At 40.0% G+C, this 26,204-nt stretch overlaps 1 protein-coding gene across 1 annotated transcript in view; it reads left to right on the top strand.

Annotated features, from left to right (window-relative positions):
* NKAIN (Sodium/potassium-transporting ATPase subunit beta-1-interacting protein) overlaps positions 1-21,832 on the top strand; it is a 118,865-nt gene extending 97,033 nt beyond the window's left edge. Inside the window, exons 2-7 of the mRNA XM_071695786.1 lie at positions 1,230-1,367; positions 9,630-9,758; positions 10,045-10,194; positions 13,998-14,058; positions 15,192-15,237; positions 16,508-21,832. Coding sequence (XP_071551887.1) covers positions 1,230-1,367; positions 9,630-9,758; positions 10,045-10,194; positions 13,998-14,058; positions 15,192-15,237; positions 16,508-17,171 — 1,188 coding nt within the window. The 3' untranslated portion in view covers positions 17,172-21,832. The remainder of the gene's footprint in view (positions 1-1,229; positions 1,368-9,629; positions 9,759-10,044; positions 10,195-13,997; positions 14,059-15,191; positions 15,238-16,507) is intronic.
* Positions 21,833-26,204: the final 4,372 nt, after the last annotated feature.

Genomic DNA, 26,204 nt, shown 5'->3' with positions numbered 1-26,204 from the left:
GCTCTTATTCACATTTACTCTCAGCTTTCTTCTTTCACACACTTTACCAAACTCAGTCACCAACTTCTTCTGTTTCTCACGCGAATCAGCCACCAGCGCTGTATCATCAGTGAACAACAACTGACTCATTTCCCAAGCCCTCTCATCCACAACAGACTACATACTTGCCCCTTTCTCCAAAACTCTTGTATTCACCTCCCTAACAACCCCATCCATAAACAAATTAAACAACCACGGAGACATCATGCACCTCTGCTGCAAACTGACATTCACTGGGAACCAATCACTTTCCTCCCTTCCTACATGTACACATGCCTTACATCCTCGATAAAAACTTTTCACTGCCTCTAGCAACTTCCCTCTCACACCATATACTCTTAATACCTTCCACAGAGCATCTCTATCAACTCTATCATATGTCTTCTTCAGATCCATAGATGCTACATACAAATCCATTTGTTTTTCTAAGTATTTCTCACATACATTCTTCTAAGCAAACACCTGATCCACACATCCTCTACCACTTCGAAACTACCCTGCTCTTCCCCAATCTGATGCTCTGTACATTCCTTGACCATCTCAATCAATGCCCTCCCATATAATTTCCCAGGAATACTCAACAAACTTATACCTATGTAATTTGAACTCTCACCTTTATCCCCTTTGCCTTTGTACAATGGCACTATGCATGCATTCCGCCAATCCTCAGGCACTTCACCATGAACCATACACACATTGAATATCCTCACCAAATATATGCCTTAGCTTGGGCTAGGTACCCATTTTATTGACCAACCCTCAGGGATGGATGAACAGCTGGGTTGACTGCGAACCAGTTGCTGTAACCAGGATTTGAACCTGTACGCTCAACCCTAAGCGGCCCATAAATGCGTTGTGGTCAGGAATGCTTTATTGGTCCATTTTACAGACTAGTGCCTTGTAAAATGCATAAATAACAACCATGACTAGGTTGCTTCTGGATGTACAAACCCTCCCCAGGTATCATTTGGAAGACTGCAGACTTAGGGTGGAAATATAAATTTGAAATTATACATATGAGGAAACACCTTGAGTGAACAAATGAAATGAGTGGAGAGGAAGGGCAATTCTCTTTGCCATAGTTGTAATCAGAGGAAGATGAAGTGTAAGTGGGTCAGAGATATTGGTAGGATATTGTGTATAGAAACACAGTGAAGTATTTTGATGCTAATCAGATGTTGGTGTTGCAGATTTCCACAGCAGAGCGGCAGGTCTTCGACTTCCTGGGCTATATGTGGCTACCCATCATCGCCAACTTCTTCAACTTTATATTCGTAATATTTGGTTTCTTCGGTGCTTACCAGTACAAAACAAAATACATTGTAATTGTGAGTACCAGTGTCAGCATTACTATAACTTTTATGTAGATATAATTGTAAATGGAAATGGTGAAGAGCTTGTAGATTTATGTGCTGAAAAAGGACTGGTGATTGGGAATACCTGGTTTAAAAAGCAAGATATACATAAGTATACGTATGTAAGTAGGAGAGATGGCCAGAGAGCATTATTTGATTACGTGTTAATTGACAGGCGCGCGGAAGAGAGACTTTTGGATGTTAATGTGCTGAGAGGTGCAACTGGAGGGATGTCTGATCATTATCTTCTGGAGGCTAAGGTGAAGATTTGTATGGGTTTTCAGAAAAGAAGAGTGAATGTTGGGGTGAAGAGGGTGGTGAGAGTAAGTGAGCTTGGGAAGGAGACTTGTGTGAGGAAGTACCAGGAGAGACTGAGTACAGAATGGAAAAAGGTGAGAACAATGGAAGTAAGGGGAGTGGGGGAGGAATGGGATGTATTTAGGGAATCAGTGATGGATTGCGCAAAAGATGCTTGTGGCATGAGAAGAGTGGGAGGTGGGTTGATTAGAAAGGGTAGTGAGTGGTGGGATGAAGAAGTAAGATTATTAGTGAAAGAGAAGAGAGAGGCATTTGGACGATTTTTGCAGGGAAAAAATGCAATTGAGTGGGAGATGTATAAAAGAAAGAGACAGGAGGTCAAGAGAAAGGTGCAAGAGGTGAAAAAGAGGGCAAATGAGAGTTGGGGTGAGAGAGTATCATTAAATTTTAGGGAGAATAAAAAGATGTTCTGGAAGGAGGTAAATAAAGTGCGTAAGACAAGGGAGCAAATGGGAACTTCAGTGAAGGGCGCAAATGGGGAGGTGATAACAAGTAGTGGTGATGTGAGAAGGAGATGGAGTGAGTATTTTGAAGGTTTGTTGAATGTGTTTGATGATAGAATGGCAGATATAGGATGTTTTGGTCGAGGTGGTGTGCAAAGTGAGAGGGTTAGGGAAAATGATTTGGTAAACAGAGAAGAGGTAGTAAAAGCTTTGCGGAAGATGAAAGCCAGCAAGGCAGCAGGTTTGGATGGTATTGCAGTGGAATTTATTAAAAAAGGGGGTGACTGTATTATTGACTGGTTGGTAAGGTTATTTAATGTATGTATGACTCATGATGAGGTGCCTGAGGATTGGCAGAATGCATGCATAGTGCCATTGTACAAAGGCAAAGGGGATAAGAGTGAGTGCTCAAATTACAGAGGTATAAGTTTGTTGAGTATTCCTGGTAAATTATATGGGAGGGTATTGATTGAGAGGGTGAAGGCATGTACAGAGCATCAGATTGGGGAAGAGCAGTGTGGTTTCAGAAGTGGTAGAGGATGTGCGGATCAGGTGTTTGCTTTGAAGAATGTATGTGAGAAATACTTAGAAAAGCAAATGGATTTGTATGTAGCATTTATGGATCTGGAGAAGGCATATGATAGAGTTGATAGAGATGCTCTGTGCAAGGTATTAAGAATATATGGTGTGGGAGGCAAGTTGTTAGAAGCAGTGAAAAGTTTTTATTGAGGATGTAAGGCATGTGTACGTGTAGGAAGAGAGGAAAGTGATTGGTTCTCAGTGAATATAGGTTTGCAGCAGGGGTGTGTGATGTCTCCATGGTTGTTTAATTTGTTTATGGATGGGGTTGTTAGGGAGGTGAATGCAAGAGTTTTGGAAAGAGGGGCAAGTATGAAGTCTGTTGTGGATGAGAGAGCTTGGGAAGTGAGTCAGTTGTTGTTCGCTGATGATACAGCGCTGGTGGCTGATTCATGTGAGAAACTGCAGAAGCTGGTGACTGAGTTTGGTAAAGTGTGTGAAAGAAGAAAGTTAAGAGTAAATGTGAATAAGAGCAAGGTTATTAGGTACAGTAGGGTTGAGGGTCAAGTCAATTGGGAGGTTAGTTTGAATGGAGAAAAACTGGAGGAAGTAAAGTGTTTTAGATATCTGGGAGTGGATCTGGCAGCGGATGGAACCATGGAAGCAGAAGTGAATCATAGGGTGGGGGAGGGGGCGAAAATCCTGGGAGCCTTGAAGAATGTGTGGAAGTCGAGAACATTATCTCGGAAAGCAAAAATGGGTATGTTTGAAGGAATAGTGGTTCCAACAATGTTGTATGGTTGCGAGGCGTGGGCTATGGATAGAGTTGTGCGCAGGAGGATGGATGTGCTGGAAATGAGATGTTTGAGGACAATGTGTGGTGTGAGGTGGTTTGATCGAGTGAGTAACGTAAGGGTAAGAGAGATGTGTGGAAATAAAAAGAGCGTGGTTGAGAGAGCAGAAGAGGGTGTTTTGAAATGGTTTGGGCACATGGAGAGAATGAGTGAGGAAAGATTGACCAAGAGGATATATGTGTCGGAGGTGGAGGGAACGAGGAGAAGTGGGAGACCAAATTGGAGGTGGAAAGATGGAGTGAAAAAGTTTTTTGTGTGATCGGGGCCTGAACATGAAAGGAGGGTAAAAAGGAGGGAAAGGGAAATAGAGTGAATTGGGTCTTTGTGGTATACAGGGGTTGCTTTGCTGTCAGTGGATTGAAGCAAGGCATGTGAAGCGTCGGGGGTAAAAACCATGGAAAGCTGTGTAGGTATGTAAATTTGCGTGTGGGGAAAGTGTGTATGTAACATGTGTATGGGGGGGGGGGGTTGGGCCATTTCTTTCGTCTGTTTCCTTGCGCTACCTCGCAAACGCGGGAGACAGCGACAAAGTATAAAAAAAAAAAAAAAAAAAATATATAAAATATATATATATATATATATATATATATATATATAAATATATATATATATATATATATATATATATATTTTTTTTTTTCTTTTTTTTTTTGCTTTGTCGCTGTTTCAAGCGTTTGCGAGGTAGCGCAAGGAAACAAAACAAAAGAAATGGCCCAACCCACCCCCTTTACACATGTACATACACACGTCCACACACGCAAATATACATACCTACACAGCTTTCCATGGTTTACCCCAGACGCTTCACATGCCTTGCTTCAATCCACTGACAGCACGTCAACCCCTGTATACCACATGACTCCAATTCACTCTATTTCTTGCCCTCCTTTCACCCTCCTGCATGTTCAGGCCCCGATCACACAAAATCTTTTTCACTCCACCTTTCCACCTCCAATTTGGTCTCCCTCTTCTCCTCGTTCCCTCCACCTCCGACACATATATCCTCTTGGTCAATCTCTCCTCACTCATTCTCTCCATGTGCCCAAACCATTTCAAAACACCCTCTTCTGCTCTCTCAACCACGCTCTTTTTATTTCCACACATCTCTCTTACCCTTACGTTACTTGCTCGATCAAACCACCTCACACCACACATTGTCCTCAAACATCTCATTTCCAGCACATCCATCCTCCTGCGCACATCTCTATCCATAGCCCACGCCTCGCAACCATACAGCATTGTTGGAACCGCTATTCTTTCAACATACCCATTTTTTGCTCATGAGATACCCTCAACCCTCCTCTGTTCTTAACGCTACATCCAATCCGCGGATGGCAAATATTAGAAGAAAAAATATATATATATACTTTCTTTCTTCTCATCCATTGCCATATCACCCAGCTACAAGTACCTTCAAAACCCAATTGCCTCTGAGAATACCTACCTGGCCTTTCTCTTTCCTTCTTTGGAAAAAAAAAATGACAAAAAAATATATATTATATATTATATATATATATAAATATATATATATATATATATATATATATATATATTCTTTTTTCTTTTGCTGCCTGTTTCAAACGTTTGCGAGTAGCGCCAAGGAAACAGACAAAAGAAATGGCCCAACCCACCCCCATAACACATGTATATACATACCTCACACTACGCAAATATACATACACTACACCGCTTTCCATTCATGGTTCACTCCAGACGCTTCACATGCCCTGATTCAATCCACTGACAGCACGTCAACCCCGGTATACCACATCGATCCAATTCACTCTATTCCTTGCCCTCCTTTCACCCTCCTGCATGTTCAGGCCCCGATCACACAAAATCTTTTTCACTCCATCTTTCCACCTCCAATTTGGTCTCCCACTTCTCCTCGTTCCCTCCACCTCCGACACATATATCCTCTTGGTCAATCTTTCCTCACTCATTCTCTCCATGTGCCCAAACCATTTCAAAACACCCTCTTCTGCTCTCTCAACCACGCTCTTTTTATTTCCACACATCTCTCTTACCCTTACGTTACTTACTCGATCAAACCACCTCACACCACACATTGTCCTCAAACATCTCATTTCCAGCACATCCACCCTCCTGCGCACAACTCTATCCATAGCCCACGCCTCACAACCATACAACATTGTTGGAACCGCTATTCTTTCAAACATACCCATTTTTGCTTTCCTAGATAATGTTCTCTACTTCCACACATTCTTCAAGGCTCCCAGGATTTTCGCCCCCTCCCCCACCCTATGATCCACTTCCGCTTCCATGGTTCCATCCGCTGCCAGATCCACTCCCAGATATCTAAAACACTTTACTTCCTCCAGTTTTTCTCCATTCAAACTTACCTCCCAATTGACTTGACCCTCAACCCTGCTGTACCTAATAACCTTGCTCTTATTCACATTTACTCTTAACTTTCTTCTTTCACACACTTTACCAAACTCAGTCACCAGCTTCTGCAGTTTCTCACATGAATCAGCCACCAGCGCTGTATCATCAGCGAACAACAACTGACTCACTTCCCAAGCTCTCTCATCCACAACAGACTTCATACTTGCCCCTCTTTCCAAAACTCTTGCATTCACCTCCTTAACAACCCCATCCATAAACAAATTAAACAACCATGGAGACATCACACACCCCTGCCGCAAACCTACATTCACTGAGAACCAATCACTTTCCTCTCTTCCTACACGTACACATATATATATTCATATATATATATATATATATATATATATATATATATATATATATATATATATATATATATATTTTTTTGCTTTGTCGCTGTCTCCCGCGTTTGCGAGGTAGCGCAAGGAAACAGACGAGAGAAATGGCCCAACCCACCCCCATACACATGTATATACATACCTACACAGCTTTCCATGGTTTACCTCAGACGCTTCACATGCCCTGATTCAATCCACTGACAGCACGTCAACCCCGGTATACCACATCGATCCAATTCACTCTATTCCTTGCCCTCCTTTCACCCTCCTGCATGTTCAGGCCCCGATCACTCAGAATCTTTTTCACTCCATCTTTCCACCTCCAATTTGGTCTCCCACTTCTCCTCGTTCCCTCCACCTCCGACACATATATCCTCTTGGTCAATCTTTCCTCACTCATTCTCTCCATGTGCCCAAACCATTTCAAAACACCCTCTTCTGCTCTCTCAACCACGCTCTTTTTATTTCCACACATCTCTCTTACCCTTACGTTACTTACTCGATCAAACCACCTCACACCACACATTGTCCTCAAACATCTCATTTCCAGCACATCCACCCTCCTGCGCACAACTCTATCCATAGCCCACGCCTCGCAACCATACAACATTGTTGGAACCACTATTCCTTCAAACATACCCATTTTTGCTTTCCGAGATAATGTTCTCGACTTCCACACATTCTTTAAGACTCCCAAGATTTTCGCCCCCTCCCCCACCCTATGATCCACTTCCGCTTCCATAGTTCCAGCCGCTGCCAGATCCACTCCCAGATATCTAAAACACTTTACTTCCTCCAGTTTTTCTCCATTCAAACTTACCTCCCAATTGACTTGACCCTCAACCCTACTGTACCTAATAACCTTGCTCTTATTCACATTTACTCTTAACTTTCTTCTTTCAAACACTTTACCAAACTCAGTCACCAGCTTCTGCAGTTTCTCACATGAATCAGCCACCAGCGCTGTATCATCAGTGAACAACAACAGACTCACTTCCCAAGCTCTCTCATCCACAACAGACTTCATACTTGCCCCTCTTTCGAAAACTCTTGCATTCACCTCCCTAACAACCCCATCCATAAACAAATTAAACAACCATGGAGACATCACACACCCCTGCCGCAAACCTACATTCACTGAGAACCAATCACTTTCCTCTCTTCATACATGTACACATGCCTTACATCCTCGATAAAAACTTTTCAATGCTTCTAACAACTTGCCTCCCACACCATAAATTCTTAATACCTTCCTCAGAGCATCTCTATCAACACTTATAATATTCCTTCTCCAGATCCATAAATGCTACAGACAAATCCATTTGCTTTTCTAAGTATTTCTCACATACATTCGTCAAAGCAAACACCTGATCCACACATCCGCTACCGCATCTGAAACCACACTGCTCTTCCCCAATCTGATGCTCTGTGCATGCCTTCACCTTCTCAATCAATACCCTCCCATATGATTTACCAGGAATACTCAACAAACTTATACCTCTGTATATGTATATTATTATACTTTGTCTCTGTCTCCCGCATTAGTGAGTTGGTGCAAGGAAACAGACAAAAGAATGGCCCGACCCACCCGCATACACATGTATATACATAAACGCTCACACACGCACATATACATACCTATACATTTCAGTGTATATATACATATACATATATTTATTTATATTTATTTTGCTTTGTCACTGTCTCCCGCGTTTGCGAGGTAGCGCAAGGAAACAGATGAAAGAAATGGCCCAACCCACCCCCATACACAATGTATACACACACACGTCCACACACGCAAATATACATACCTATACATCTCAATGTACACATATATATACATACACAGACACATACATATATACCCATGCACACAATTCACACTGTCTGCCCCCATTCACTCCCATCGCCACTTCGCCACACATGGAATACCTTCCCCCTCCCCCCTCATGTGTGCGAGGTAGCACTAGGAAAAGACAACAAAGGCCCCATTCGTTCACACTCAGTCTCTAGCTGCCACGCAATAATGCCCGAAACCACAGCTCCCTTTCCACATCCAGGCCCCACACAACTTTCCATGGTTTACCCCAGACGCTTCACATGCCCTGATTGAATCCACTGACAGCACGTCAACCCCAGTATACCACATCGATCCAATTCACCCTATTCCTTGCCCTCCTTTCACCCTCCTGCATGTTCAGGCCCTGATCACACAAAATCTTTTTCACTCCATCTTTCCACCTCCAATTTGGTCTCCCACTTCTCCTCGTTCCCTCCACCTCTGACACATATATCCTCTTGGTCAATCTTTCCTCACTCATTCTCTCCATGTGCCCAAACCATTTCAAAACACCCTCTTCTGCTCTCTCAACCACGCTCTTTTTATTTCCACACATCTCTCTTACCCTTACATTACTTACTCGATCAAACCACCTCACACCACACATTATCCTCAAACATCTCATTTCCAGCACATCCACCCTCCTGCGCACAACTCTATCCATAGCCCACGCCTCGCAACCATACAACATTGTTGGAACCACTATTCCTTCAAACTTACCCATTTTTGCTTTCCGAGATAATGTTCTCGATTTCCACACATTCTTCAAGGCTCCCAGGATTTTCGCCCCCTCCCCCACCCTATGATTCACTTCCGCTTCCGTGGTTCCATCCGCTGCCAGATCCATACACAAACATATACATATATACACATGCACATATTCATACATGCTGCCTTCATCAATTCCCGCCCCCACCCTGCCACACATGAAATGGCACCCCTTCCCTCGGATGTGCTTGAGGTAGCGTTTGTTTATATTTCTTCCTTTTTTCTTGTTGGGTTATTTGTATTCAAGGTCATTTATTTGAGTTTTGAGTTGTTTCTGATTCATGTAAAGAACATTTTTCTTATTCTAATCTGGACCACATGCTCTTTTTTTCCAGTATAGGTCTGATGTATATTTGGAGTGCTTCTGCATTCAGTCATTTCATATACCCATGAGTTGTAAATGACATGACCTAAGCACTAATTTTTTCACAAACTAAATATTGTTGCATTCTAACATCACCCAACAAGACAGGCAAAACTGTGGAATCAGAAAGTATTGAGATCTTTCACAACCCATATGAATGTGGTAAAGGAACTAGATACCTGGGAATGACTGAAATATCCTGTAGTGCAGACAGGAGAGGTATATCGCTATCTGCTATCTGTACTTGGGAGATATAGAAGGTATAGTTCCCAACTTAAATACAGAAATAAACATCCTACTGGGACAGTAGATATTTGAAGACTGTAAAATACTACCTCTGAAATCTAGCATTGATATTAATGTTTTGTTCTTTCCACAGTACTTGGTATGGCAACTGATTTGGGTGGGGTGGAATGTCTTTGTCATCTGTTTCTATCTGAATGTTGGCATTCTTGATAACAGCAGAGATTGGCTCAACTTTGGAACAGGCAGTGCTTCATGGTGGGAGGTCAGTAAATGTTACTTGAGTTGAATTATTAAGTGATAACTGTGAGAACTTATTGCAATAGATGTAGATTTTTCTCAGTATTAAGTTGTGGTTTTAACATTTGCCTTAAAGAATTTTAAAATTTCATATAAACTTATTTTTTGAAAATTCCCCAGTATCTTCATTGTTAAGAGTTAACATTTGATGATGTTTATTCTGGAAGTAAACTAAAGTGAATAAGTATGTTAAAGCACAGTTCAGCTCTCATGTTTTAAATCAATTGATCCAACACATTGATGCATTGTAGGTGAATGGGATTGGATGTCAGGCTGTCTACACCACCAACCTCACAGATCTAGACCCTCTTCGGCCTATGAGGCCACTGGAGGTGAATGATTGCTTGGTTGACTACATCTATGTGGAAACTATTCATGCTGGTATCCAGTGTGCCTTTGCGGTAAGAATCATAGTATTATTTCAGAAATGTGTGATATTTCAAAAGGTCCAAAATCAAATTTATTCGATGCACACATCCATCTCTTCTGCTCTTTTTTTTTTTTTTTTTTTACTAATCCTGACCTTTATAAAAATGAGGGTTACGTCTGTACAGCAGAGCTGGGACAAAAAGTTCAAGCAGGCTTCTTGCACAGTGCACTTTTAGGCTTCTCCATTTATGAAAGCTTTCAGTGACTAGCAGTGTTCCTTCTTGTAAGACTTATCTCATCTGCAGCTTCCCCACTAAAATCCTTATGGAATTTTTCTCTCAGATACTTAAACTCTTCAAAAGCCTCAAGTTGTTCATTTATGTTGATGTAACAATATGATATGCAAATTCTTTTACTTAAAGAGAAAGGAGAGGTGTATAGGTGGTTGTGGTTCTTACAGGGAATGAGTGTGAATGATGCAGTATCACAAGAAGTAGCAGGAGGACATGAGGAAGGTTTAGGGTCTGAAAAAGAGGGCAGTTGAGATTTGGGGTGAGCAAGCATCAGTAAACTTTAGGAAGGCTAAGGATATGTTTTGGAAGGAAGTTAATAGTGAGAAAAACGAAAAGGACAAATGTGACCATCAGTGAATGGGGCAAATAGGGAAGTGGTAATAGGCAGTGATGAGGTGAAGAGTAGATGAGGTGAGGACTTTGAAGAAGTATTTCTTCTTCCTTTCATGCTTGATTGCCATTTCCTGAATTAGCGAGGTAGCACCAGGAGCTTACAAAGAAAGGCCACATCTGCTCACATCCATTCTCTAGTCATTGTGTGTAATACACAGAAACCACAGCTTCCTATCCACATCCAAGCCCCACAGACTTTTCCATAGTTTACCTCAGATGTTTCACATGCCCTGGTTCACTTTGTTGACAACACATAGACTCGTGGTATTGTTGACAACACATAGACTCGAGTATACCACTGCATTCCAATATACTCTCTTGTGCATGCCTTTCACCCTCCTACATGTTCAGGCCCTGATTGCTCAAAACCTTTTTCACTCCAGTTTTTCACCAGTTTAGTCTCCCCATTCTTGTTCCCTCCACTTCCAAAACATATATCTTCTTTGTCAACCTTTCCCCACTCATTCTTTCCATATGTCCAAACTGTTTAGCACTCCCTCTTGTGCATTCTTAGCCACACTCTTTTTTATTATCACACATCTCGTAGCCTTTCTTTACCTACTCAGTCAAACTACCTCACACCACATGTCCACAAACATTTCATTTCCAACACATCCACCCTCATCTGCATAGCCTTACCTGTTTCATATCCATATGATATTATTTGGACTACTCTTCTTTCATACATACCCATTTTTACCCTCTTTGGTAAAGTTCTTGTTTTCCATACACTCTTCAGCGCTCCCAGAACCTTCACCCCTTCTCCATTCCAATGACTCAGTTCTTCTTCCATGGTTCCAATTGCTGCCATGTCCAATCCTAGATATCTAAAACACTTCACTTCCTTCAGTTTTACTCCATTCAAACTCACATCCCAACTAAACTGTTCTTCAACCCTGCTGAACCTCATAGCCTTGCTGTTATTCACATTTACTCTCAACTTTCTCCTTTCACACACTTCAGACTCAGTCACCAATTTCTGCTCTTTTTCATCCAGGCTAACTTCCAAACTTGACCCCCTTGCCCTACACCGCAATGTTGGTTCACTTTCCCTCTTCTGTAGGTATTACTTTCATTTTTGCTCCTGAGAGCTGGCTGCTTGTATGCCCATACCACTAGTTAGACCACGCCATACTCGGCAAGCTTCTGTGTCGCATGATTATTATGTGGCCATCAGCAACTCAAGGGTGAGCCGTTTTGATATCTGCTTCTTTCTGTACACGTCAAAGCTCTGGGACTCTCTATTCCCCCTCATCTTTCCCAATAACTATGACCTAGCACATTTCAGAAGACAGGTTTTTCTTTTCCTCAGAAATTCATAGATACTATCCCTTGTCTTTTCATTTTCTGTTTCATAATTCTCTCTATATTTCAGTTAAGGCCTGGCCTTGATGTGGCCTTTGTCCATGACTGGAGCCTTCAACATATAGAAAAGAAGAATTCATCACTTATGACTTTCGGTTTTGATCTTCCACTTATATGAGCCAGTTTTTTCACCTTTTCTCTGTGTGGATTCCTCACTTATGCAATCTTGACTGATGTGAGCATGTCTGATTCTCTGAGCTTTTTCCCTTGAGTTGGTAGTGACCCACACAGTAAGCACAAAAAGCAAACTGCTTACCTTGATTCTTTGCCACACCCATATTATAAAAGATATAGTGCTTAGTTGTTTTGGTGTGAGTCTTGCTCATACAGATTTAACTTTTAATGGTAAAAAACAAATTTCTGTTTGTGGATTCATTTCTATGGAACTTTTTTGTGGCAAGGGAAATGTATATGCATATGTATGCACCATTTCCTTGCAGGGCAAACTGTGATGAAATTTTTTTTTTTTTGTTTTTTTTTTGCTTTGTCGCTGTCTCCCGCGTTTGCGAGGTAGCACAAGGAAACAGACGAAAGAAATGGCCCTACCCAGCCCCATACACATGTATATACATACGTCCACACACGCAAATATACATACCTACACAGCTTTCCATGGTTTACCCCAGACGCTTCACATGCCCTGATTCAATCCACTGACAGCACGTCAACCCCGGTATACCACATCGATCCAATTCACTCTATTCCTTGCCCTCCTTTCACCCTCCTGCATGTTCAGGCCCCGATCACACAAAATCTTTTTCACTCCATCTTTCCACCTCCAATTTGGTCTCCCACTTCTCCTCGTTCCCTCCACCTCCGACACATGTATCCTCTTGGTCAATCTTTCCTCACTCTTTCTCTCCATGTGCCCAAACCATTTCAAAACACCCTCTTCTGCTCTCTCAACCACGCTCTTTTTATTTCCACACATCTCTCTTACCCTTACGTTACTTACTCGATCAAACCACCTCACACCACACATTGTCCTCAAACATCTCATTTCCAGCACATCCATCCTCCTGCGCACAACTCTATCCATAGCCCACGCCTCGCAACCATACAACATTGTTGGAACCACTATTCCTTCAAACATACCCATTTTTGCTTTCCGAGATAATGTTCTCGACTTCCACACATTCTTCAAAGCTCCCAGGATTTTCGCCCCCTCCCCCACCCTATGATCCACTTCCGCTTCCATGGTTCCATCCGCTGCCAGATCCACTCCCAGATATCTAAAACACTTTACTTCCTCCAGTTTTTCTCCATTCAAACTTACCTCCCAATTGACTTGACCCTCAACCCTACTGTACCTAATTACCATGCTCTTATTCACATTTACTCTTAACTTTCTTCTTTCACACACTTTACCACACTCAGTCACCAGCTTCTGCAGTTTCTCACATGAATCAGCCACCAGCACTGTATCATCAGCGAACAACAACTGACTCACTTTCCAAGCTCTCTCATCCCCAAAAGACTTCATACTTGCCCCTCTTTCCAAAACTCTTGCATTCACCTCCCTAACAACCCCATCCATAAACAAATTAAACAACCATGGAGACATCACACACCCCTGCCGCAAACCTACATAAATAAACCATGGAAGATCAAGTCCACGTGAAGTGAACCTATGCAAGATGAGGAAAAGATGTTGGAAGTTTGTGCAAATAATATTTATAGATATGTCTATTTGACTTCCCCAAAATTTCTCTTGTATTTTCAGCCATTGTATTGTTCTTTTCAATAATACTCTTTGTAGTTATCAAATGATATTTTTATTTTAGGTTTTGGGGCTCTGTGTATCCATTTACCTTATAAAGATCTTCTTGGAGGAGGATGACAGCTGTAAGTAAAAATTAACTCGTACTGGTTTTATTTTTTTAGTTACATCAGTAAATTTAGTAACTATGTCAGTTAAGTTAGGTATTTCAGGATTCAGGATCATGTTGATGAACTTATAGTTAAGTAATTAGAGCATAGATGTATTAGGTCATCAAAAAGATTTTCTTTCATAACAGTGGATCAGAGTTGTAGATTTTATGCTTGTGATTTTAAAGCATTTGGGAATCATAAATTTACTGGTTGCTTACAAACTTTCATGGTGTTACAGTCGACTTTATAGGCGGGTTTGAGCAGGGAGTGACTGGTAACATGGCTGTTCAGCCCACATATGCCAGGTATTACTGCTGTTCTGGAGTTCCAGTGTCTCTGGGTTGCTCCCTCTCCCATGAGACCCCAATCCTGCATGGCCGCCTCCACCACCATCAGCACCATCATTATCATCAGTCCCTCCCTCCCCACTGCTGGACCCACACCAGCTTGTTCCACACACGAACCTGACTTGTGGGCATCTCGGCCCTCTTACAGTGCGCTCAAGTAATGACGCTCACAAGCTGTTTTCAGTAGCTAGTGGATTTGCTATGAGTTGCATTGATTTCTTGAGCTGTACTTACTTGCTTACTCATTCTAGTGATGTCTTGCTGTGGAATAAGGATTATTTTTTATAGTATAAATGGTGTGGCATAGTAGTAATGAGTAACACATCAGTGTTACTTCATTATTCTTTTTTATTTGTTAAGTAATATTTTAATGTGTGGATTTGATCACTAATTATTTAGTTGATAATTTGTAAAGTTGATTATAGGGGATATTCATTCTTTAGCAATTGCTGGTGTACCTTTTATTTCTTTGAGCCAAAACTCATTTTGTAAAAATGTATATTACAAGATACAGACTTTGTTGATCCTTATGTAATAAGAGTAAAAGTTTGACATAGTATCATATTAAAACAAACATCCTAAGAAGTTGTGAAAATAATGTAGTCTACAGACATGAAATTACCATATAATTTCAGGTCTTTTTGGTATAAGAAACCGATGTTTTTATGCATTAATAGCATATTATGCAAAAGGAGCATTATTTGTTGTTGTAAGGAAATATTTTCATATACTCATACTAATTCATTTACATGTTTGCAGGCAAAGCTAAGAGCAGACCAACCTCTATCTACTCCGTTGAGTATAGGTAATGATTTAAGTTGTATTTGACTAATTTATCCTGCAAATATTCAATTTATCATTGACTTCTGCATGACTTCTGCAGGATATAACTGTATATTAAGCAACAGCTCTTTTTGCCTTACTAATGATATTTTTGTAGCTTCCCTCTCTAGTTATGTACAGTGCAAATTGATATTCAAGTGAACCAATTACTTGTGAGGAAGCTTTATCAACCATGCCTGATATGCTAATTGATATGAAATGATCCTGTATACATGATTTAGACTTAATTCTAATGTTGAGCTGCAGATGAACCAGGTTTTCAATGTTGAGATTATTGACTGTTGGGCAGTCACAGTCATAAAATTCACACCTGGACTAGAAACAGAAACTTTTTCACCTAAAGATTGAGTAAGTAATGAAAAGGGTAAAAGAGATGTGTGGAAATAAAAAGAGTGTGGTTGAGAGAGCAGAAGAGGGTGTGTTGAAATGGTTTGGACATATGGAGAGAATGAGTGAGGAAAGATTGACAAAGAGGATATATGTGTCAGAGGTGGAGGGAACAAGGAGAAGCAGGAGGTGGAAGGATGGAGTGAAAAAGATTTTAAGTGATCAGGGCCTGAACATACAGGAGGGGGAGAGGCGTGCTAGGAATAGAGTGAATTGGAACAGGGTTGACGTGATGTTAGTGGCCTGAACCAAGGCATGTGAAATGTCTGGGATAAACCATGGAAAGGTCTGTGGGGCTTGGATGTGGAGAGGGAGCTGTGGTTTTGGTGTATTACATGTGACAGCCAGAGACTGAGTGTGAATGAATGTGGCCTTTTTGTTGTTTGTTTTCTTGGTGCTACCTCGTTGAAGCATGGCGTAGCAATGCTGCTTCCTAATTTGGACATTATGTTGCCCATGCCTTCTTATTTACTAAAGAAAAAAATACTTTAAATCTTTTGTTATTACTGTACCATGAATTTGTGGGCATTTAGTCATGTCGAGAAAAACATTACATCATAGTCACCCTCCAAGAGACTCAAACTATGATTGTTGTGTAATAGATTCTTCATCAACGTATGGTGCCACTTTCATGACCCCTTGCAGACTGCTTTTCATTGTACTTAGGAAAATAATAACTATCCCATCCTTTTCTTGAGGCATTTTTCTGTTGGATGTCATATAGTAAAACTTTCTAATATCAAGAATCTAGAAAGTTACTTCTGACTATATGTTGTTATATATCAAGTAAGTTGAATTACTGGAGAATATAATTCTGTATTTAAACATCATAACTTTCGTTGCAGTCCTCAGCGAGAGGGTAGTGAGTCACCAGATTTGGGCCTTGATGATAGCCCATACCAACAACCAATGACACCAAGGCGAGTGAAGCGCCAGAGTCGCCACAGAGTCTCAGGTCGCTCTCAAACTCGTAATACTCAGGGGCGATCGTCACAGCGATCAAGAAGACATCAATATCTCAATCCTGTGAACAGACTCATGGATAAGGCAAATGAGTCATCCACTAGTACAGACTCCTACCACCCTACCAGTGGTTCTAGACCACCCACAGGAGGGCGACAAGGACACTCTAATCCTATGTATGTTCACTCAAGACCAAATTCCACATATTCTGTGAACAGCTTTCCTCCTGGGCATGACCCTGTGGAGCGACCTCCGTCTGTTCATTCTTCATATTCTAACTATCATGGCCAGCGGCCATCAATAAACCCAAATCCATATGGCCGTCCACCTGTCCAGGCCATTACTGCTGGCTTGATGGGTGGATCTCATCAGCGAAGGTCATTAATGCATGCCAATGGCTACACGAACTCTCGTATCCCTCCTGGGTCATCAAGTACCTTAGGGTCCATCCGTAGCTCTAATTATAGTAACAATGGAACAGTAAAAACTGAGCGAGAGAGACCACCACCATACATGTTTGGTGTCAATTCTGAAACAGTTATATGACTGCAGAAAAAGGACAGCAATGAGCAGTGAGTCAAATTAGCTGTCTGTTGTGGCACAATTTTACTGTATTATTATTATTATGAAGTTGTGCTTGTGGTCCATATTTCAGTTTAAAACTTGAGAAGTAGCTAAAGATTTGTAACTACTGTTTTTACCTCCCTTGTCATAATCTTACACTCTGTAGTGGTTGCAATCACTACTTTCTCAAGTGGTAATTCTTGAATTTGGACCAGTGTCTGTGATCTTCCAAAGATTTAATGTATTGTGAATACAGTCATTTTTTTTGTTTAGCATTTGCTCACATGCATACCTTAAAGATTTTGTTGTCAGAGCTTTCTGCACCGTTATTTTTAATACTTCCTTCATAAAGGTAAACCAAATGCCTTATAATAAGTAAGAAATATGCATAGTTAGTATAGGTTGTATCTGTTAACTATGTGTTCTTTTCAGTGTGCATCAGCCACTGCCATCCACTTGTCACTGCCTACTTTTTATAAGACAAAGAAGTATGTTATAGTCAAATGCTTATTACTTATTATGAACATTACTTAACAATGTAATTTTAATGTGCTCGATTATGGTCAGACAAGCCAAACTGTAAGTATTGGTGTGATGTAACAAATTACCATCCCACCTTAAGCATACTTTCTTACTGGAAACAAGCCTTTATTACTGCCTTAAAGAAGTGTTTTACAGTGTTTGCAGAGTAGTTGGCACAAATGTTAGGAGCAAAATTCTTTGGTAGATTATTGAATATTTATATATTTGATTGATCTGAAATAGTTTCACCACAGAAGATTTTCTCTAACTAATATGTTTACTGTCCTGTATTCCTTTCCAAATATGTTGATTTCTGTTGTACTTATTCTTTTGTCTTCATACACTTACCAATTTATAGCAGGAAAAATTCAAGCCTCCAGAGATTATTTAAAAGCTGTACTTAATTAGAGTAACAAGTTGTGTAAATTGAAGCTTTAAGGAGTATTACCTTTAGGTGATATTTTGTTATGTTTGTTTGCCAGGAACCCAACCTTTATGGGTTACTCATTTTTTAATTTTCTACTTGCACTTTATTATGTGATATTTGCCACACTAGAGAATAATGTGTGTAAGAAACCAAAGTATACTCAGACTGAATCATCTTGTGAAGGACACCTCTGTTTTAAAGGTGACAGAAATTGTGTGTACCAAATGCAGTCACTGTTGTATCTATGAAATGTACTATACTGGATATGTTAGGGGCTCATTTGGTACAGAAACCTCCAATTTTACCTTTGAAATCACCAGAAGGTGGTTCAAGGCTTTCATAGGGTAATTCATCAGATGGCGTTATTCTTTTTTCTTTTTGTAATACTTATTTGCTTTCCTTCCTTCATGAAGTAATGTCTGGAGCAGACAAACAAAAGCTTCATTTGCACACATTCAGTCTCCAGCAGTCTTTTATGATATACTACTAGATACTAGATGTGTTCAAATGTGCCTACCATTCAATTTGTTCCTGATGCCACATTGTAAAGGTAAGTGGGTAAAAAAAAAAGACAAAAACTGTGATGTAAAAATACTATGTTGCAGTTTTCCCAACAGTCTTCTTTTCGTTTTTATACCTTGTTATTAATGATATATCAAACTACTTGAGGTTGTGGGGAAAGAGCTTAAAATTCATGTTGCTTTACCACAGATATGCATATTTTGAAATATGTTTCTATGGGGTAGAATGTTGACCTTTGGAGTGCTGGTGATGCTAGTGTGTGGGTGATCCATCCCATGTGAACAAATAAACAGAAACATCCAGTCCTTGCAAAGAATTATAAAAAAGACATGAGCAAATACAAAGTAAATTCAGTTTTTTCCTTAGGAAGGGAGTTGGAACTTGAAATGCTAGTAGTGAATATGAGATTATATCCCTTGGGGGTAGGAGAGAAAGAATACTTCCCACGTATTCCCTGCATGTTGTAGAAGGCGACTAAAAGGGATGAGGGGGGGGGCTGGAAATCCTCTCCTCCTGATTGATTTACTTTTCCAGAAGGAACAGAGATGGGGGCCAAGTGAGGAGTTTACCTTGTAAGGCTCATTTATCTGTTCTTGAATGCTGCCTCACTAATGTGGGAAATGGTGAGTATGTATGAAATTTTTTTTATGTAAAAATTCATACTCAGATAGAGCATAATGTTGAACAGGGAATTATACATGTGTGTATATGTTAATGCAGTTTTTTATTCAATGATTTAGCAGTTATATCATTGATGTACTGTTAGTGGACTGAACCAGGGCATGTGAAACGTCTGGGGTAAACCATGGAAAGGTCTGTGGGGCCTGGATGTGGATAGGGAGGTGTGGTTTCAGTGCAGTATACATGACAGCTAGAGGCTGAGTGTGAACAAATGTGGCCTTTTTGTGTTTTCCTGGTGCTACCTCACTGAAACGGGAGCAGCGATGCTGTTTCCTATGGGATAGGGTGGTGCTAGGAATGAATTGAAAGCAAGCAAGTATTAATTTGTACATGTGTATATATGTATATGTATGTGTATATGTATATATATGTTGATATGTATATGTCTCCATGGTTGTTTGATTTGTTTATGGATGGGGTTGGTTGGGAGGTGAATGCAAGTGCTTTCGAGAGAGGGGCAAGTATGCAGTCTGTTGTGGATGAGAGGGCTTGGGAAGTGAGTCAGTTGTTGTTCGCTGATGATACAGTGCTGGTGGCTGATTCAGGTGAGAAACTGCACAAGCTGGTGACTGAGTTTGGTAAAGTGTGTGAAAGAAGAAAGCTGAGAGTAAATGTGAATAAGAGCAAAGTTATTGGGTTAAGTAGGGTTGAGGGACAAGTCAGTTGGGAGTTAAGTTTGAATGGAGAAAAACTGGAGGAAGTGAAGTGTTTTAGATATCTGGGAGTGGATATAGCAGCAGATGGAACCATGGAAGTGGAAGTGAGTCACATGGTGGGGGAGGGGGCGAAGGTTCTGGGAGTGTTGAAGAATGTGTGGAAGGCGAGAACATTATCTCGGAGTGCAGAAATGGGCATGTTTGAAGGCATAGTGGTTCCTGCATTGTTATATAGATGTGGGTGTGCAGAGGAGGGTGGATGTGTTGGAAATGAGATGTTTGAGGACAATATGTGGTGTGAGGTGGCTTGATTGAGTAAGTAAGGAAAGGGTAAGAGAGATGTGTGGTAATAAAAAGAGTGTGGTTGAAAGAGCAGAAGAGGGTGTATTGGCATGGTTTGGTCTCATGAAGAGACTGAATGAGGAAAGTTTGACAACGAGGATATATGTGTCAGAGGTGGAGGGAACGAGGAGAAGTGGGAGACCAAATTGGAGGTGGAAGGATGGAGTGAAAAAGATTTTGAGCGATCAGGGCCTGAACATGCAGGAGGGTGAAAGGTGTGCAAGGAATAGAGTGAATTGGAACGATGTGGTATGCTGGGGTCAACGTGCTGTCAGTGGATTGAACCAGGGCATGTGAAGCGTCTGGGGTAAACCATAGAAAGTTTTGTGGGGCCTAGATGTGGAAAGGGAGTTGTGGTTTCGGTTCATTACACATGACAGCTAGAGGCTGAGTGTGAATGAATGTGGCCTTTGTTGTCTTTTCCTAGTGCTACCTGGCATATGCGGGGGAGGGGGGTGCCATTTCATGTGTGGCAGTTTGGCGACAAGAATGGATGAGGGCAGCAAGTGTGAATATGTACATGTGTATATATGTTTATGTCTGTGTATGTATATGTATGTATACATTGAAATGTATAGGTATGTATATTTGCGTATGTGGGAGTGTATGTATATAAATGTGTGAGTGGGTTGTGCCCATGTGCAAGCACAGTACCTCTAGGAAAAGTCGTCTTTTTCTTAGCACTACCTCACTAATGTGGGAAATGGCAGCCAAGTATAATGAAAAAAATAAGAATATTTTTATGCTTGTCTGCCTTTCCAACCTTAGCGAGGAAATGTCAGGAATGGATGATTGATCCATAAAGTAAAGATCCTAACTTGGATTCTTATTTTGTTAGTATAAATTCAGGAGGGGAGGATTTCCAGCCTTCTGTTCCCATTATGTTAATTGCAGATGTGTGGGTTATCTGCTTTGTCTCTCTTTTCCTTTGGGATAACATTGCATCTTAATATCCTTTGATTTTAAGCATTATTTTCTGTGTTTGCTAAATATACAGAGAAGTAATGTTGCCTCTTTTAAATCAAATCTTTTGTGGCAGATAGTACATAGGTCTCCCATTATATGGACTTTTGGGTGACAGAAATTCTCCGTTATGGAAATTATAACTCATTATCATTAACATTAAATTTATAATATGGAGTGTAAATTCACCCATACAGAAATTTACATAAAGTAATATAATTCATGAACATGAAATTGCCAAAATTTTTATCTTTTTTAGAAATTTAGAACACACTGGCTGGCACATGCACATGCATCAGTGACATAGGCAACAGGCTTGAGTTTGAATCAGTCACTGCATCAGTTATAGTCAGCCTCTGGGTTTAGCAGTAACTCCATTGCACCACCACCTACTACCACCTCAGACACCATGTGACAGCATTTCTGGTTTAAAAGCTTATGTGTTTTGAGTACTTACTATTATTTGTGGTGACGAAAATAATAACACTAAACTGTATTTAATATGTGATTAGAAATGTATATATCTTCTTATAAGTGCATTTTTATTACTTCTGTTAAAGGAAAAAATTTCTGTATGAACATGTCTTTACTTATAACATGAGAGTATATGAGAAAATATGGTGCTTGTCACAGGAATTCACGATACGGATACTTTATCAAGAACTCATTCCCTCTGGTATGCAGAGGACCTATGTATATAGAACTGAAAAAGTTGAAATATTTTGTATCAAAATATAGACTTATTAGGTCAAGACCACTGTAAATGTTTATCAGTAGCAAATGAACACATTCAGTGATAGCAGTATCAACTGCCCACCCTAACCCAGTGGAGATAGGGTTCACCTGTTCTGTCTTCCTTCTGTGTAAATTTTTTTGTGGCATGTGTTGTTACTGGCATTTTTAGATTTTGAAGGCAATAGATATACTTTTAGCAAATGTGATAAGTTTACACCAGAAATGCAGAGGTATTAAGTCTCACATTATTGCCAGCAGCACATTAGATGCTGAGCATCTGGCATTCAATTCATTAGTTTCAAAGAATTTTTTCATGTATGTTTACCTTTCCCACATTAAAGAGATAGCGCCTGGAACAGATGAAGAATTGGCCTCATTTGCTCGCATCCACTCTCTAGCTGTCATTTACAATGCAGTGAAACCAGAGTTTCCTGTTCACAACCAGGCCCGACAGACCTTTCCTGATTTCCCAACCACTTCATATGACATGCTTCAACCCATTGACAGCACATCATCCATTATATAACACATCACTCTATCCCTTGCACACTTAACAGCCTCCTGCCTGTTCATGCCCCAGACCTTCAAAGGTCTTTCACTCCATCCTTCCACCTCCTCTTTAGTTTCCCCCTTTTCCTTGTTTCCTCCACTCCTGATATGTATGCCCTCATAGTCATCCTCTCTCTTTGTCCAAACTTATTCGATACACCCGCTTCAGCTCTCTCATACTTCTTTTACTACAGCACCTCTCTCCTACCTTGTCATTTAACCAACACTCCTCACACCAAATATCCTCAGACATTTTATTTCCAACACATGCACCCTCTCCTTTACATTTTTTCCTGAAGTTCCAACAATATGAAGCTTCAAAGATTGTTGATATTGTAGTCAGTTATCTCTTTTTCATCAGTTTGAAGCTAATGAATCTTGGGTACCCAGCAGCAACCACTACCTATTCCCAGAGATTTTTATTTTTGAAAGAAATTTGTGTTCCAAAAGTGTTGGGCATATTGAGTTCTAGTAGGGCTGTATGGAGATTAAGCGTGAATAAAGAAAAATGAATAATTTGTAAAAGGAAATATCTTCTTAGTTTTTTTGTTTTAAAAAACAACGTTGTGGAAATGATGAATTTTGGTTTAATTCAATTTATTTGCTGTAATCGGAGTAGTTGAGATTGTTCCAGGTTAATTTGATTGTTATGATAGGTTGTAGGAGTATATGCAAAGTCCTGGAATGTGGGAAGTTGTATCAGAAATAATAGGCTATAAACCTGGCTGTAATTGAAAAATTTTTTTTTATAGTATAAAAAATTTCAGTTCATTGAGACAACTGCAGAACAAGATTATTTTTTTTTTGAGAAGTATGATCAGTTTTGTAATAAATTTCAATAAGCAGCATAGATTTAAGGTAACAAGAAGTTCTTGAATCATTGGAGGTCAGTTTTAAAATGCAAGATACTAGAATCAAGGTTTAAAGAGATCGATTGTCAAGCGGAATTGGAAACCTAAAGCCTCATCGACCACTCATGGTTTGGGCTTATTTAGGGTAATTTGACCTTGCAAACCTTCTCATTTTCATCGAAGTACTTACTTCCAAATTTACAGAAAATAACTTTTGGTTCGATTGGTTCCTCAACATCTGGTAATTGTTCTTCACCCAGTGTATGATTCCTTGCAATCTGGCCCTTCCATAGTCTGTTTTCAAATGTGTAAGAGACTTTCTGTTGACCAAGAAGGTTTGTCTGTAGAATCAACCTGTTTACGAGAGTGTTCGTTAAAAAAGCTCCTGTGTTCTAGGAGTTAAGTTCGTGTTTTAAAACATGGATTCCCTTGGAGAAATGATGAGTAATATGCCTAAGAATGATGTTCGGAGGTCTGCTGAACACGTCCTGTGCTTTGACAATTGCTTGAAGATCGTTGAAAACTTCTTCTCTACATTCTTGCAGGGCATCTGAAACTCGGTTTTGAAAGATGGCTACATAAGTGATTGAGTCATTGTTCATACGTTGGTTCTGTTCTATCCTAAAAGATGGGATCAGCGTATTGGTGATATATCAAAGCTTTTGGAAAGCATGGCTAGGTTCATCTTTTAGTCTCACTTTGGCATCTTATTTAGTTACTCTGGCTGATGTGTCGGGTGGTTGAAGGGTTAGCCTCTTCCTTCTCTGTTCAATTGACCCCTCAGCCTCGTCACACCGTGCACTATCGTCATTTTATAAAAAAAAAAAAAAAAATAAAATACACCTTTAGCTGTACAATCAATGCTAATTCTTCAGATTTCCAATTCTCACTCTTGAAAATTTCCATATAATCTCAGACTAGATCAGTTATCTCAGCTACTTGGTTTAGATAAGTTTGGTTAGTTTACTCCCTTTCCCGATTTGTTGCCATTTCTTTATAAAAATATCCTAAAATCCCTTTGATATTAAAATTCATCTCTTGACTCTAATTACTTTATTTATTATGAAAAAATTCCGCACTCTTCAGGAAACCCTACGTATGAAAAAGTTTACCCTTTATGTGGATTCAGAATTTACTCAGTTTGTAATAATTCAAATAGCAGTAATTCTCACTTAAGAAACAGAAACTGTCTTTGAATCCTCAAATTCATTTCTTCCAAAAATGCTCTGCACTTATAAACAGTGATCAAACCCTGATGATCTTTTTCAGTTGGTATCTTAACCTTACATTCACTATTTCGACATATAGTCAGAGTAACTCAATCTTTGTCAAACTTTCATCACTTTTAAAATTGAAGTACTGTACATTTCTTTGTTTATAATAATAACTTGTTTGTTTTTTCTCTCAATCTTCTGTTTTGAGAACTACATCCAACATTCCCAATTGAATATTCCTTAACAAATTTTTGCCTTCCCATAATCTCTTTTCAAACTGTCCGAAAAGCACTTTTCTCTCTAGACACAAGCAAGGCTTATGGTCCTGTTGGCATCCATCCCTGTTTACTGAGAGTGTCCCTCTGAACTTGCTCCTGTGCTTGCTGGTTTATTGTTTCTGTTTTAAAACCAGAACTTCCCCTTCTTGGAAACATGCATTAGTACATCTCATCCCTAAGAAGGGTGGCTGTTCAAATCTCTCTAACCATCGTCCTGTTGCTTTGACATCTACCCTTTCCAGTCTTTGAATCCTTCCTCAACACCCATGTCTTCAGACATCTTGAAACTCGGTTTTCTCTGATTACCAGTATGGCTTCCGTAAGGTGAGCTCTGCTAGTGATATTCTTTCCTATCGTACTGGTGTCTGTTCATCATCCCTAAAAGATTTTAGGGAATCCTGTGTAATTGCCCTAGATATATCCAAAGCTTTTGACAAGGCATGGCGTCTGGGTCTCATCTCTAAGCTCCTCACTTTGCTTCATCATATTTAGCTTCCTCTCTGGCTGATGTATAGTCATGGTTGTTGAAGGGTTAGCCTCTTCCCCCTTCTCTATCAATAGTGGTACCCCTCAGGGCTCAGTCACGTCACCTGCACTTTCTTCTTTTTATCAATGATTTCCTTCCTTCTACAAATAACTAAGTGCACTCTTAGCTGACAACTCAATGCTGCATTCTCTCACTCGATTTCCATCTCCTCTTGAAAAATCTTCCTCAATAAACTCAGACTTTAACAAGTTATCTCAGTGGTTTAGATGAAGTGTGTTTAGGTTTACTGCCTCCAAGACCCAGTTTCTGCCCATTTCTCTTATAAAAAGTTCCTGAGAACATTCTCCTTTGATGATTATATAATTCTATCTCTTGACTCAGTGACCATACTTATTGTTACTGCAACACCCACTCTGTCATGGAAACCCTACCTTATGGAAATAGCCACCCCCTTGAGGGAGTTCCAGAATGGAACAGGTGTCAGAGATATAGATAGCTAATTCTGCCACTTAAGAAACTGCTGGTCCTGTTTAGATGTCAAAATATCATTTCTTCCAAATAGTTGCTGCACTTATAAAAAAGGTTTGATCTCCCCTTGTATGGAATACTGCTCTCATTTCAGTGGTATATTTAGTTTACATTTCAATCACAAAATGGTCAGAGAAACCTCAGTGTCTATAATTAAAGCTATATCATTTGTAAAAATTGTCAGTATTATCATTTCTTGTTGGTTTGATTATAATTAGCTTGTTAAATTGTTTTTTCATGTCAATGCTTTCTGTTTTTGA

Source organism: Panulirus ornatus, chromosome 58 (assembly GCF_036320965.1).
Source record: "Panulirus ornatus isolate Po-2019 chromosome 58, ASM3632096v1, whole genome shotgun sequence".
In the NCBI taxonomy this organism is placed as follows: domain Eukaryota; kingdom Metazoa; phylum Arthropoda; class Malacostraca; order Decapoda; family Palinuridae; genus Panulirus; species Panulirus ornatus.
Note: the sequence above shows the minus strand (reverse complement) of the source record. Positions and strands in the feature narration are given on the sequence as shown.